Here is a 14,608-nt window from a genome sequence, read left to right on the forward strand (position 1 = left end):
GCGCGCCTCCAGCCCCGCCCCGCGCGCCCCCCGCCTCCCCGCCCCCCCACGCGCGCCCCCGCCCCCGGCGCCGCGGTCGGCCGTCAGAAAGGCGCGCGCCCTCGCCTTTAACGCGGGCCCGGGGGCGCGCGGCCCGCATGGCGAGGAGGCGGCGGCGGCCGTTGCGGGCCGGGCCGGGCCGGGGCTGAGGCCGAGCGAGGCGCGGGGCCCGCGCAGCCCCGGCCGGCGCCCACCATGCGGCGGCTGCGGCGCCTGGCGCACCTGGTGCTCTTCTGCCCCTTCTCCAAGGGCCTGCAGGTAAGCGCGGCGCCTGGCGCGGGGCCGGGGCCACCCGCCGCGCAGACCCGGCCGCCTCTGGGCGCGGGAGGGCGACGTCCAGCCCCGGGGGTGGGGCCGAGCGCGGAGGGTGGGCCCCGATCCAGGATCCAAGGGATTAACGAGTGTGGGTGAGGAGGGGGTGGCCTCCGGGCGGCTGGGGGTGCCGGGGACTTGGAGAGGATCGAGGACGGGGGGAGGGGTGGGAGAAGGTGGGCAGAGGGTCCTGGCACCGCGGATGCTGCGGGCTGGCAGCCCCCGCCCCCCCAGGCCAGATCCTGCTCCCCGGGAACCACAGGCCACACCAAAGTCCTTTCTTCTTCTCTCCACTTAAAGAATAAGGTTTGTTTTTCTGCTGTAGAAAACTTGGGGCACGTAGAAACGCCCTAGGAGACACTGACCTCCCCCTGGGTCATCCTATCAGGCAGCCAGAGAGCAGGGACTGTGCCCTGACCAGGGTGACCTTGGACCAGTCACCGCCTGCAGGGGAGGCCCAGGCTGCCTTGGGCTCCAGCTGCTTGAAACCCTTTCGCCTGCTTTGGGGAGGTCCAGCCAGGCAGCATCAGTCTCACGCCCTCTAGGACCCCCCACCACTTCCGCCCTGGCGCTCCAGGACCCCGGCCCCGTGCGGGAGGGAGCCAGCCTGGTCCGAGTGGTCCCGGGTCAGCGTGGGAGGATGCCTGCCGGGTCCTGCCCTTGCTGAGGGCATGGCTGGCCTCAGCTCCCTCCCGGGCAGAGGGGGTGCAACCCTGAAACTCACAGGTTGCAGTGGGACCCTCTGAGCCCAGAGGCCCTGCCCGTCTGGGCCTGCCGGGTGTGGTGGACCCAGCCCAGCCCTGGGCAAGGTGGGAGCTGAGGGGTTGGAGGACCACTCCCTACGCCGGAACGCGGGGTGAGCATCTGCCCCCAGCCCTGAGGAAGGGCCTTGACCCAGAGACCCAGAACAGTGCGCCAGGCCCTCTGAGCTCTGCCCAGGAACGGTGGGAGCGGGGGGGTTTGGGCCTGTTCCCCTGGGGCTGGCTCAGAGGGAGACCCCTGTCTGAGCCCAGCCCGCCCCAGGCAGTGTGGCCATTCGCCCTGAGCCTGAGACTCCCCACCTGTGAAACACCCTCTGGGCTGGTGGCGAGGGGCATTTGGCTGTGGGCCGTTGTGCTGTTACCAACCCCTGAGCAACTCCCCCTACCCTTCAAGTGGCTCCACTGGGGAGCTGGTCCTCTCCTGCCCCTGCAAAGCCCCAGCCCAGGCCTGGGGGGGCTCATACTCCAGACTTGCCAGTCTGCCCCCCCAGAGCCTGAGTGGACCAGAGCGTACCCTGGGGGCCCCAGGGGAATCGGGGATGGCTGCAGGGGAGTGGCCAGACAGGGAGCCCTGGTGGGTCTGGCTGTGGAGTGGGCAGTGCCTGGGCTGGGCCCCTAGTTCTGGATCACTTTGTCCAACCCAGGCAGCCCCTGGGTCCAGCGATGGCCACAGCCTGCCCACCTCTTGGCTGTCCCCTAGACCCCCAGCCCGTGCTGGACCTCCCTGCTCGGCCTGCCATGGGCATGCTCCCCTGGGCCAGAAGTTCTGCGACCTCATCCCGACAGCACCCCCCCTCCAGCACCGCCCCCTACTGTTTCTCTGCTTTCCTGTTTTTCGTTTTGCACAAATCTGACGGAAACAGATGCAGTGCCAGGGACAAGAGGGCCCGAGGGGGCGGGGGCCCAACCTGGGCCATGGCTGTCTCCAGCAGAGCTGTGTGCCTCCCCCAGCTCCCTGGAGTCCTCCCGCCCAGCCCCTCCTGGGGTGGCTGCCCAGGGAGCTGGTGCCAGGGAAGCAGGAGTGGGCTGGGGGAGGGGTTCCACCCAGCTGCCCAGGCTGGGCCTTGTCCTCGATGGGGAGCGGTGGCCCCATTTCTCAGAGGAGGAGGCTCCTGGCCCAGTTCCTCAGGACTGAGCAGGGCTGCAGCCCATGGCTCCTGACTGTGGCTCTGCCCTGGGGCTGTGGGGCGTGTGGCCAGAAGGTCCTGGGAGGGGGACATGGCTTGGCCCAGTGGTCAGCCTCTCTCTGGTGGCAGGTGGACAGGAGGCCACGGGGGTGCTTGGTGCCAGCATCAGGGCCTCCTCTGGGGGGAGGCTGGCCCCCAAGTCTGTGCCCTCCTGTGCTCCGCTGTGGGTCAAGGATGTCTGAGATCCCGCATGAGACAAGCCACCTGGTAGACAGCACCCCATGAGGGCTACAGTTTGCCAGGGCAGGGGGTTGGGGAGGGAGGTCATACCCAGCTGTCCCTTGCTGTCACCCTTGGAACCCTGGCTGGGAGGGCTGGATGGGAGACAGTGCCCCCAGCACCTGAGCCAGGATGCTAGGACCTTCACACCTGTGACTCTACTTGCCAGCAGGGGAAACCGAGGCAGAGGGCTGAGGCGGAGTGACCCAGAGCCCTCTGTAAGCACAGTTCCAAGGCCCAGCCCAGACATCTGGGTTGATGCCTCTGGCAGTGGGGCAGGGCTTCTTATATTTTTTTAATTGTGCTGAAATACACACAACATTTACCATTTTAACTATTTTTACGTGCACAGTTCAGTGTCATTAAGGACATTCCCGTTGCTGTGCCGCCGTCACCACCGTCCACCCAAAGAACGTTTCCATCCTCCCAGCCTGCTGCTCTGTCCCCCTGAAACACCGACTCCCCCTCCCCCGCCCCACGCCAGCCCCCACCTTTCTTCCTGACTCTATGGACTTGACGACTCTGGGGACCTCAGAAAGGTGGAATCGGACACGATATGTCCTCCTGTGACTGCCCACCTCACTGAGCGCGACGCCCTGCAGGTTCACCCCCGTCGTAGCGTGTGTCAAAATTTCCTTCCTGTTGAGGCCAGACACCCCCTGCACCCCCACGGGTGCTGGGGCTGCGTCCACCCTTGGCCGTTGTGAACCGGGCGGCCACCGCCTCCAGCCCCTCCGCACTACAGCTACAGCGGGAAAGGCAGTGTCGCTTGGGGGCTTGGGGCCGGTGGACCCTCCCCACCCGCCAGGTGCTGCTCACGGGAGCTGGTGCAAAAGTGAAAACAATAGGACATTCGAGCAAGACAGGAGAGTTTCTGTGAAGTATCTTTATTCAGCAAAATAAAGCACTGGCCACCCTCTGCCTCCTCATTTTGAAATGTATTTTTACTGCCCATGAAATGTAAGTCTGGGAGGCCCCTCCCCTGACTGTAGGCTGCACGCCGGGGAGGGAGCTGGGAGGGGGCGCTGAGCTGGGGGCGGACGTGGCCCTGGAAGCCAGAGGGGGTGCTGGTGGCCAAGGGGTCCCGAGGCTCCTTATCTATGAAGTGGGGGTCAGGGCACCCCCAAATGCAGGGCACTGGCAGCACTTCCTCACATGGCTCTCTCCCCGAGCAGGGGCGGCTCCCGGGCCTCAGGGTCAAGTCTGTCTTCCTGGTCTGGCTGGGCATCTTTGCGGGCAGCTGGATGGTGTACCTGCACTACTCGTCCTACTCAGAGCTGTGTCGCGGCCGCATCTGCCAGGTGGTCATTGTAAGTGTCGCCCCGGGCGTGCGGGTGCCATCCTGGGCCCAGCCCTGGAGGCAGCCTCTTTAGGCCCCCGGCCGTGAGGCCACGTGGGTTTCAAGGTGGCAGAGCAGCCCCTGGCCGGGTGTGGAGGATGAGGGTCAGGGGACAAGTGGGGAGATGGCAGGCGGGGCTGCTGTGGGCACCCAGGAGGGTGTGGGCGACTTGGACAGGGCAGATTCCAGAGATGTTTGGGAGGGAGGACGTTTTAGCAGGGGACCAGGACGTGTAGCTGTCCTCACTGCCGCAGACTGGGGGACCCCTGTGTACGTGCCTAGGTGGCCTCGAGGCCTCCTGGGGCCAGGGGCCACGGAAGCAGGTGCAGGGCATGGCCTTCCAGAGCCTGCACCCCGGGGAGATGGGGCTAAAGTCGCCCTAGCGGGAGAGGGTGTGCGTGTGGGCGTGTGAGCTCCTCTCCATGCCCTGTGACTGGCTGGGGCAGAGGGCGTGGCAGCCCTTTCTGGCAAACCGCAGTTCCAAGAGCTGGGTGGACCTCCGTGGCCATCTTGACCCCAGCCTACCTGGCCTGCCGGCAGCCGGAGCCCTTGAGAGGCTGATGACCGGGCCCGATGCCTCCCCCCCAGCCGGGCCAGGCGCTGCCCTGTGGAAGCAGGAGCTCCTGGGGCGTCGAGGGGCACCTGTCCCAGGGGGCTGTGTGGCTGCTGAAGCTGTGGGAGGGCTCAGGCGGGCCTGCCCTGGCCACCGCTCCTGGCTCCCGAGGCCCTGGGCCCTGCAGAGCCCTGTCTGACAGAGGTGGCCGTGGGGGAGGAGGGCGTGGGGATCCAGACGGGCAGCGCCCATGTGACAGAACTTGTGCGGGGCCAGTTGGTCCTGGGGGACGGTTACTGGATGTGGGGGCTCCCTGCATCGGGGCGTTGGCTGCTGGCTAAGGACTTCCCAGGCCAGCCAGCGCCCCGCTGGGGGGCCCTCATGTCCCCTGTTCCGGATGCACTCGTCCACCCCAGAAGTGCTCAGCAGTGGCCTCCAGGCACCAGCCCCAAGCCGGGGGACACAGCCCCACCCCACAGTCCAGGGGCCTCTGAGCAGGGCGGGCGCAGGGTGGGCTGGGCTCAGGGCCAAGGGTGAGGGCTGCAGGGCGCACGCTGAGTGGGCTCACCACAGGCAGGACGGCAGTGGAGGGGCCAGGCCTCGGGACCAAGGCGGCGAGGGCTGGGCAGTGGCCAGCGGGTGCAGAGAGCAGGTGGTTAGGGTACCGGCAGGTGTGTTCTGAACACCTACTGGGTGCCAGACGGAGCAGGCCGCTGCGGGGAGCAGAAGGACATGCCCCCCAAGCAGGAGGAGGCAGCAGCGTCCTGGGCTGGCTTCCCAGAGGTCCCTGCCAAGCCTGGCTCTCCTGAAGCCTGTCCCCAGGGGCCGTGGGGATGTCCCCTCCTTTCCAGAGGAAGCCCGTCCCACCACCTGCCTGCCTCACTCAAGCATTCGGGCATTAGCTAGCTCGGGTTCCCAGGCCTGTCCACATTCACACGGGGGTGGGGACAGTGCCAGGGTCACGGCTCAGGCACTAGCAGGGCTGGGAGGTGGAGACTTGCCGAGCACCTGACGGGCAGCTGCAGCACCTGAGGAAGGCCTGCAGCCCTGGTGATGTGCAGGGAAGGTGCCCGGGAAGGTGAGTGTGGGCCCTGGAGCCCTGGCTCCCGGCTGGCGGGGGGACATGTGGCCGGCACCCGCCATGCCCCCGGGTGCGGAGCAGCCTCCTGCCCCCCAGGCCCCACCACTCTGGGGGTTCTCGGTGTAGAGTAGAAGTCCCCTAACAAGTGTTGACAGGGGTCCGAGCAGAACCCTGGCCCCGAGAGCCTGCCTACAGGTGTTGGGTTTTCTTAGTGTCCCTTGTCTTTCTGGAACAGCTGTGGTTTTCACGCTGCCACTGGACAGGCACTGCCTTCGTGGTTCGCGTGGCTGAGTCCATGGCATCTGGCTGGCTCGGTCTCATTTTTCTCCCCAGCCCCTGCCCTCCCCCCACCTTGGATGGCGGAATGTTCCGCACACCCCTCCCCCTCTCCTTCCTCCAAGCCTGGCTGACAGTGCCTGGCTCCGTGCAAACCCGTGTACATCCAGGAGTTCCCCCCACATGCCCCCCGAGAGGAAGGGCCGCACTCCATGGGCACCCCGTCACCTCCCTGGGACTCGGCTGCAGGGTCCCGTCTGATTCAATTACTGCCAATGGTGTCTCCCTGCGCATCTGGCCAATGAGGGGCCCGGGGCCGGCCTGGCAGGGAGGACAGGGCTGGGAGTAGTTGTCGGCCCCACGGTGCTGTTTTCTGAGCTGATGGTGACAAACAGCACTGCGCTCTGAGCCTGCCCCGTGCCACACTGACGCCTCGAGGTGTGGGAGTGCTCTCCCACGTCACTGGCGAGGAGCTTGAGGCCGGGGACAGCCAGGGGCTCCGTCGCCACCTCACAGCATCCCTGTCCCCGCGGGGCGCCGTCCTGACTGCACTCGGGGTGGGACAGCACTGGGCTGCCTGCGTGGCTGCGTCAGGGCACAGGGAAGGAGGGACTGAGTCTGTGGGAAGCGGGTGTGGAAACCGCGCAGCCCTGCTGCTGGGAGAAGCGTCAGCCCCGCTGGCGGGCAGGGACGCGGGCTGGACGTGGTGCCACAGTTGTGGCTTTCACAGGACTCTCTTTCACCTGGTAGACAGCCTGATGCGCAGCCCCACCCGGGACCAGGGCCCCTCACGCGGGAAACCTGCTCACACTGGCGACGCTCCGTGGCTCGTGTGAGCCTCGCCCTGGCGCAGGGGCCACCCTATGTCCTTCCTGGTGTCCCAGGCGCTCATTCAGTACACCACCAGGACCCTGGGCAGGGAGAGCGCCACGAGGCAGGAGGGCAGGCCCCACCCGGAAGGAACGGGAAGTCGGGGCAGGGGCGGGGGCAACGTGCAGTGTATACAAGGGAACGGGGCGAGGGCCTCCAAACTCTTATCTCGGGCCACTGGCAGGATGTGGTGGGGCTGGGGGTTGCCCCGCAGCAGACAGGCCGATCCCGCAGCCACCAACGGTACGTGCCAGTGCCCAGCGCTGCCCGTGGAGGCGCTGGCAGCTCTCAGGCTGCAGCGAGCCGGCCGCCCCGCCAGCTCGGTGCTGGCCCCGCGTGGCTCAGGGCCTGCTGTGGGCCCGAGGCTGCCGGGTTGCCAGCTCCAGCAGTTTGAAGCCTGAGAAAAGTGCTGCAGCCGCAGCGTTGGGAACGCTGGGTCCTCGGACAGACTGGCAGATGTGATGGGACCCTGAATGCCCACCTTCTCACCCCGATGGCCACCTTGCTTTGCCCCTGGATTCCCTCCTTCCCAGGAATCGTGGGTGTGGGGAGGGGCTCGGTGGGGGCAGGGAGCTTGACCACCCCGCCCCTTCCCCCGACACACCCTGGCGCTGTCTCCTCAGTGTGACCAGTACCGCAAGGGCACCATCTCGGGCTCTGTCTGCCAGGACCTGTGCGAGCTGCACAAGGTGGAGTGGAGGACCTGCCTGTCATCTGCCCCTGGCCAGCAGGTATGCCTGCGGGCGGGGCCGGGTGGGCCTGGGGCTGCTGCTGCCTGTGCAGTGGGAGGGGCACATCTGCACAGAGGACCCCTGTGGTCCCGTCCAGGTGTACAGCGGGCTCTGGAGGGACAAGGATGTGACCATCAAGTGTGGCATTGAGGAGGCCCTCGACTCTAAGGCCCGGCCGGATGTGGCCCCCCGACGGGAGCTGGTGCTGTTTGATAAGCCCACCCGGGGCACCTCAATTAAGGAATTCCGGGAGATGACCCTCAGCTTCCTCAAGGTCAGTCGGCTTTCCTGGGGGGCAGACGGCTGTCTGTGGCAGCTGCAGAGCCCGTGCCCAGGATGTGTGTGGTGGGCAGCCCTGGCACCTGTGTGCCCCTAGTGCAGGCCAGGTGCAGGCGGACCCCGGGCAGGTGGCAGGCCAGGGAAGCAGCCTCTCCAGGGCGGGTGGGGGCCGGACGGGCTGGCAGAGCCAAGGCCCCGAAGCGGGTCCGCTGTGGCAGGAGCTGAGGACCAGCCGGGAGGGGGAAGGAGGGCTCGGGGATGAAGGCACCTGCCAGCCTCTGCCCTCTGCTGATTCTAATCCCCAGACGTTCGGAGGCTTCTCTGTGCCCAGGTGCCCACCGCCCAGGCTCCCCACAGGTACTTCAGGCAGCTGGGAATCGGGGAGGCCTGACTGGCAGCAGCAGGAGCACAGGCCAGGGAGGGTGAGGGGCCCCCATGTCACTCGGTGTCCCCTCAGGCTACGTGGTTGCAGGCTGGGACCCGCAACCTGGCAGACGGGCCAGTCTCGCCCACACCCGCCTTGCCAGGGCCAGGTCAGGCGAGGTCGTGCTCCCAGGGCTCCAAGATGACCAGGTCTCCCTTCTTTGGGTCCCAAATGCCAGGAGAACCTGGGAGACCTGCCCTCGCTGCCAGCGCTGGTTGGCCAGGTCCTGCTCATGGCTGACTTCAACAAGGACAGCCGGGTGTCCCTGGCCGAAGCCAAGTCCGTGTGGGCCCTGCTGCAGCGCAACGAGTTCCTGCTGCTGCTGTCCCTGCAGGAGAAGGAGCACGCCTCCAGGCTGCTGGGCTACTGCGGGGACCTCTACCTCACTGAAGGCATCCCCCACGGGCCCTGGCACGTGGCCGCACTACCGCCCCTGCTGCGCCCACTGCTGCCGCCCGCCCTGCACGGTGCCCTCCAGCAGTGGCTGGGGCCTGCGTGGCCCTGGCGGGCCAAGATCGCCATCGGCCTGCTGGAGTTCGTGGAGGAGCTCTTCCACGGCTCCTATGGGACCTTCTACATGTGCGAGACCACGCTGGCCAACGTGGGCTACACGGCCACCTACGACTTCAAGATGGCCGACCTGCAGCAGGTGGCACCGGAGGCTGCCGTGCGCCGCTTCCTTCAGGGCCGCCGCTGCGAGCACAGCGCCGACTGCACCTACGGGCGCGACTGCAGGGCCCCTTGCGACAGGCTCATGAGGCAGTGCAAGGGCGACCTCATCCAGCCCAACCTGGCCAAGGTGTGTGAGCTGCTGCGGGACTACCTGCTGCCCGGCGCCCCCGCCGACCTCCGCGAGGAGCTGGGCTCGCAGCTGCGCACCTGCACCACGCTGAGCGGGCTGGCCAGCCAGGTGGAGGCCCACCACTCGCTGGTGCTCAGCCACCTCAAGACGCTGCTCTGGAAGAAGATCTCCAACACCAAGTACTCCTAACACCACAGGCTCTGCCCTCCTCCCTGGTCACCCTAGGGGACCAGCCCCACAGCGGCCTCTCCTTCCTCCCCCAAGCGACATCACAGAACTGTCCCCACAGCATCAGGGCTCCCTGGGTTGCAGCAGCCCAGATGGACCCTCTGAGCTCAAAGAGCAGCTGTATGATGAGGGCAGGATGAGCCTGGAGCTGACCCAAGGGGGACCTGCCAGGCCCAGTCGGGCTTCGTTACTCTGAAGAACATCATGTAAATAAACACCTTTTATGTGACTGCAAGTGTCCGGAGTAGAGCACCCGGCCTCGCCCTGGCCGCTGCCCGCCCTTGCATATGGGCGCTCGGTGGGACTTCCCCTCGCCTGGGTCCTCTGCTGTCCCAGAGCCCTTGCCCATCCTCTCCCCTCACGGTGTTCCAGGGGATGGGAGTCTAGGAAACTCTGGTTTCTAAAGTAGCCAACAGCAACCCCAAGCCTGGATTATGGCTTGGCTTATGATAAAGGTCACGAACAGACCAAGATATTCATTCTAGTATCAACACAGATTTGCCACAATATTCTAAAAACTGACTACACAAAAATTAGCCATCGGTTTTGAAACTCCTCATCTAGGCAACAGCCAGGTGATGGTGCATTGCAGCTTTCCCGTCCCCTGTAGGGAATCCCCCCAGGAGGAAAGTTCAAATCAAGACACAGTGAATTCAAGACCAATTTATTCTCAAGTTTTGCCAACACAGAAGTACTCTCCTTGAAGTGCATCAAATCTTTCCACTCACTTTAAAACCTCTTGCTTAAAATTCCAACTGTAATGCCCACTTCCCTAATGCTAATCCTTTTTTCTACTCTTGCCTGGGCTGGAGTACAGTGGCATCATAGCTCACCATAACCTAAAACTCCTAGGTTAAAGTGATCCTCCTGCCTCAGCCTCCTGAGTAGCTGGGACTACAGGCATGCACCACTGTACCTAATTTTTAAATTTTTTGTAGAGAGGAGGTCTCACAAAACCTTGTTGCTCAGGCTGGCCTCAAACTCCTGGCCTCAAGTGATCCTCGAGGTGGGGCGTTAAAAGGGGTGATTAAAGTAATATGAAGTCTGTTCTGCATGGGGTGGTCCCGGCAGGTGCCCCTGGACACTGCATGGGCCTGGTCCCAGGGCGGCAAAGCCCACAGCTGCACCTCTGTCCCTCCGTCCTTCCTGGACTCCAGATCTGAAAAATGAACAAGACGGTGACGCAGATCAGGGCTCTCTCTTAACCTGGATTTGCTGAATGGCCTCTAGGAAATCCCGTCCGTGAATTCACAAAACTGTATTTAAAGTTACATGTTTTTTCTTCTGATGTGACCCTATAGCAAGGTTGTCAACACCAGCACTGCTGGCGTCACGGGCCACATAATTCTTTGTTGTGTGGTCAGTCTGTGCACTGTAGCAGGGACCCCCAACCTATGGTGAGTTGTATATAATTACTTTATTATGTATTATAATGTAATAATAATGGAAATAAAGTGCACAATAAATGTAATGCACTTGAATCATCCAAAAACCACCTCCCCGCCCCTGCCCAGTCCGTGGAAAAACTGTCTTCCATGAAAATGGTCCCTGGTGCCAAAAAGGTTGGGGACCACTGTTGTAAGACGTGCAGCAGCATCCTTGGCCTCTGCCCACTAGACAGCACCCCCATTTCCACCCATTTCACGGAGATGTGAGCTGTCTTTAGACATTGCCACACACCCTGGGAAGTGCACACAAATCACTCTGGTTGAAAACCACTCATCTACACAGTCCTTTCGTGGGCCCCAGAGGGCCCTGACTTTGGTCTGCAACAGAATGAATGCTACCGTGACCCTCTGGCGTTCCCGTTCCATAACTGACCCAGAGACATTTCCTCCTCGTCCTGCTTGTCTCAAGGCTTCTGACAACACCAGAGTGAGGCAGCTCCTGAACCCCCATCCAGGGCCCTTCCTCTGTGCACAGGGTTTGGGGGCCACCCAAGGAGTGTCAATGGTGGCCAGGACACAGACAGTTTATACCACCTCAGAGGTTCTCAGTCACACTTGCCCAAGTCCTCCCCAGGCAGCTCTACAGAACTGTCCCATCTAGATGAGAGAATGATTCTGGGCATTCTAGGAATGAGACCCTCTCCTGGTTAATCTCACTGTACCAAGAGCTTGTCACATGCCAGGGGCTTTATGCACACACAATCTCATTTAATCCTCGTAACTGGTCCCACTTCATAGATGAAGAAACTGAAAACCAAGTGCAGTGTCTCGCCTGGGTTCCCAGCAATATCTAAAAGCAAGTACAGCACTGTCACCACTGCACATGCCACCACCCCTCATGGAGCAAACCAGGGGAGGTCATGTTTCAAAGCAAAAACTAAATGCTACCTCCCTGTGGTTCTAAGAAATGTCAGGCTACAAACCATTCTTAGTGTTCACTGGTTTCGGAACACTGAGCGTAGAAATAGCCACTTTCTCTTTGCCCCGATGTCACAGGCACAGCAGAGCAGCCACACCTGTGGTGCTGGCAGAACCAGTACAGCATCTGCAGGGCAGCCACTCACTTCCAGCCCAGAGCCAGGGTGGGCAGGCGCCTCAGGGGCAGAGCCTTTGTCTCTCCTCTTACCTTGATGCCGGCCCGGTCATTCTGGCCAATGCCCATACAGTAAGCTGATCTTCACTGGTTGACAGTCACATTCCTATCTGTATTAAATAACAAAAATGCTTGGCACAGATGCAAGAGCACAGTACAAGCCGGCTACCATCAACTGAACCAAGCACCAGCAGCCCCTTCCCCGGTGCTTTGTATTTCTAGATGATTCTGAAACACTACCCCTTTGACAAGCTGTACAGAATCAATCAACTGTCAAGTATCGTACTTTATTCTTCCTATTACTAGTTTTTAACACTAATGTATGAAGATTGCTGTTGCTAAGGGCACCCTCTACCTTCCCACTGTCCCCTTCCAGACTCCTGATGGCCAAAAGTGCTCAGCCTCCTCTCCTGGAGGACTGAGTGGTGCTGGGTAGACCAGGACGACCACCATGCTGGCCAGGAAGCCCCGCTGACTTCTGGACCCACACGGCCACCCCTCTCCCAGAGCTACAATTGAGGGACTAATAGATCGAAGTCCACAAAATGAGAGCAAGGGGAACCGGCACAAACCCCTGTGCTGGAGCACTGCCAAGTGTCAGACTAATAATCATTCAGCCGTCCACAGGTCAGAACACTGAGCGTAGACATAGCCTCTCTTCTCTCTGCCACCTGGTGACACAAATGCGGCACAGCAGCCACATCTGCAACGCCTCTAGGGGCAGCATGTGTGAAGGTGAAATAGTTCACACTTTTATTACCCTTGAGAGGGAGCTTCACTACCATGCAGAGGCAGGGCCAAGCTGTCCCTACAGTCAGGTATAATGTCACATGGGAGGGGATGGTTGTACGTGAGGTGAACCTGTTCCAGAACTAATGTGTCAACTTACCCAAGACCCCAGCATCCCTCACGGTGTAGCTGCCAGTAAGCGAACTCCCTGAAGAAGAAACCAACATTTCATACAAATCTTGGCAAGATCACAAAGGAGAGTTGCACTAGGGCATATTTTGCTGCATCTGGTCTCCTGGGAGACAGACCAAAGAAGGGTCCCAGCCACCAGAAAGTTCCTGCTTACAAGGGCCATTCTAGAAAAATCCACCCCATCTTACTCTCTCTCCCCTTACTCCCTGCTTAATTTGGCGGGTGTGTGTGGAAATGCAGGCTACAATACAGCGGCACTGTATGAAATCCAACAGGATACTGGCTGTTGTACCCCTGCGGACATCCCAGGCAATGCCCAACTGAGACATCCGAGCAGTTCCCCCTTTCCACCAGGAGACAGTGTCGCTGAGCAGCAGCATTCACACTGTCTGCACTACGCAAATCACTTAACTTTTGGACCGAGCCCAGTGAGAAGTGATAATTGATATTTTGAAAAGAAACCCAAGGCCGGGCGAGGTGGCTCATGCCTGTAATCCTAGCACTCTGGGAGGCCGAGGCGGGCGGATTGTTTGAGCTTAGGAGTTCGAGACCAGCCTAACCAAGAGCGAGACCCTGTCTCTACTAAAAATAAAAAGAAATTATATGGACAGCTAAAAAAATATATATAGAGAAAAAATTGGCTGGGCATGGTGGCGCATGCCTGTAGTCCCAGCTACTAGGGAGGCTGAGGCAGTAGGATTGCTCGAGCCCAGGAGTTTGAGGTTGCTGTGAGCTAGGCTGACGCCACGGCACTCTAGCCCGGGCAACAGAGTGAGACTCTGTCTCAAAAAAAGAAAACAAACAAACAAAAAAAAAAAGAAACCCAAAGACACGTGACTTCCTCAAAGCCTCAGCTAGTGAGGGAGGCAGCAGGTGGGTAAGGCTCGTGGATAAATCGGGGGAGGACGCTCTTCTGCAATGACCAGATTCCCCCATCAGCCACCACCTCGCCAGACTTCCCCAAGTTTCCCAAATGAAAGCGAGACAGGACGTGAAAGGAGGGGGCAGCTCCCTTCCCACCCTCGGACACAGCCGCTCCTCCTCTGCGTCCCGCTTCCCCATTCTGCAGCTCAGAGAGCAAGGCGGCTCCCAATCAGCCCCATCGCGAGCCCCGCTGCGAGCGAGCCCGGGCCCGGCGGGGAGGCAGGTGGGCCGCGCCGGCGCAGACACCGACACCCTCCTCCCAGCCCCGCGGGCCACCCCTGGCCGGGGCCGGAGCCGGAGCCGGAGCCGCCCGGGCGAGCCCCTCCCCTCGCGAGCGCGCTCCTACCTGCAGGCCGAGCGCGCCGCCGCCGTCCGAGTCTCGGGGCCGAGCAGCGCCAGGGAGAGCACGGCCACGCCTGCCCCGACAGGCGGGGCGGGAGGACCCGGCCCGCGGGCCTCGGGAGAAGCTGGGACCCACGGCGCTCGCTGCATGGCGGCCGCCGACGTTCGCAGAGGACGCACAAGGACGCGCCGCGCCTTTTATAGAGCGAACGGCGGCTCGCGAGGGCCAATCCGCGCCGCCTCGCGCCGCGCCCCGGTAGCCGCGGCAGCGCCCCCTGGCGGCCTCCCGGAGCCACCCAGGTGACCGCGGCGGGACTGGACCTACCCCCGCGGGCCGGGCCGGGGCGGGACCTATCCCCGGGGGCGGCGGCGCCGCGTCTCCACTGTACGGGGAAATTGCCCGGGTCACGGGGCTGGGATCCGGGCCAGGACGTCGCGCGGGCACGGATGGCAGGTGCGGCGGCAGACGTCGAGGGCCCCGGGGGACGTGAGGAGGTGCGGCGGCGCGGGGACAGGACCCAGCCTCGCCGCGACACCCGCCTCATTAACTGCAGAGGAGGGAAAAGTGACCTCCGACCCCCGGAATTCAGCGCGTACCCGCGTGAAGACGGGCCCGCTCAAGCCCGGGGACGCCGGCGGAGGCGGAGCGCCCGGGCCGAAAGGGACCCGCGCGCTGACCTCACCCCGACGCTCCCTCGCTACAACCTCTTTTCCGTGCGGAAAGCCCCACCCGGGGTGGAGATCTAACGTGCTAGCGAGACACGCAGCGCGTGAGGCCG

At 62.7% G+C, this 14,608-nt stretch overlaps 2 protein-coding genes and 2 non-coding genes across 8 annotated transcripts in view; 1 reads left to right on the plus strand and 3 right to left on the minus strand.

Moving 5' to 3' along the window:
* Positions 1-13,987, minus strand: part of AGPAT2 (1-acylglycerol-3-phosphate O-acyltransferase 2) — a 41,665-nt gene extending 27,678 nt beyond the window's left edge. Inside the window, exons 1-4 of one of the 2 annotated variants that reach the window (XR_006737973.1) lie at positions 13,834-13,922; positions 12,532-12,579; positions 11,676-11,752; positions 10,028-10,260 (exon numbers count right to left, since the gene is read on the minus strand). Coding sequence is in view for 1 of the 2 variants with exons in the window: in XM_045563933.1 (XP_045419889.1) it covers positions 13,834-13,979 (146 nt within the window). In the remaining variant the exon portion in view is untranslated. Of the gene's footprint in view, positions 1-10,027; positions 10,261-11,675; positions 11,753-12,531; positions 12,580-13,833 lie in introns of those variants that run through there. The other variant, XM_045563933.1, reaches the window with a different exon arrangement.
* DIPK1B (divergent protein kinase domain 1B) lies at positions 138-9,330 on the plus strand. 4 transcript variants are annotated; one of them, XM_045563930.1, is made up of 5 exons: positions 138-297; positions 3,694-3,828; positions 7,261-7,368; positions 7,466-7,642; positions 8,250-9,330. In XM_045563930.1, exons 1-5 carry the CDS (start codon positions 235-237, stop codon positions 9,060-9,062), a joined length of 1,296 nt encoding a protein of 431 aa, XP_045419886.1. In that variant the 5' UTR covers positions 138-234; the 3' UTR covers positions 9,063-9,330. The 4 variants fall into 4 exon arrangements, with proteins under 4 accessions (XP_045419886.1, XP_045419885.1, XP_045419884.1 ...); XM_045563929.1 differs by having other exon boundaries at positions 208-297; positions 2,871-3,828; XM_045563931.1 differs by lacking the exon at positions 138-297 and adding an exon at positions 524-3,478.
* On the minus strand, positions 11,455-11,592 carry LOC123646788. The gene has a single exon (XR_006738038.1). It is a non-coding gene; the product is annotated as a small nucleolar RNA SNORA43 (small nucleolar RNA).
* On the minus strand, positions 12,236-12,367 carry LOC123646791. Its single transcript, XR_006738041.1, has one exon. It is a non-coding gene; the product is annotated as a small nucleolar RNA SNORA17 (small nucleolar RNA).
* Positions 13,988-14,608: the final 621 nt, after the last annotated feature.

Source organism: Lemur catta, chromosome 10 (assembly GCF_020740605.2).
Source record: "Lemur catta isolate mLemCat1 chromosome 10, mLemCat1.pri, whole genome shotgun sequence".
Classification (NCBI taxonomy): domain Eukaryota; kingdom Metazoa; phylum Chordata; class Mammalia; order Primates; family Lemuridae; genus Lemur; species Lemur catta.

Excerpts from the sequence above, each read along its gene's own strand:
- DIPK1B (XM_045563929.1), top strand. The coding sequence starts at position 3,619 with ATGAAGTGGGGGTCAGGGCACCCCCAAATGCAGGGCACTGGCAGCACT. Across the intron at positions 3,829-7,260 it reads GCATCTGCCAGGTGGTCATT|TGTGACCAGTACCGCAAGGG; the intron begins GTAAGTGTCGCC and ends CTGTCTCCTCAG. Across the intron at positions 7,643-8,249 it reads TGACCCTCAGCTTCCTCAAG|GAGAACCTGGGAGACCTGCC; the intron begins GTCAGTCGGCTT and ends CCCAAATGCCAG.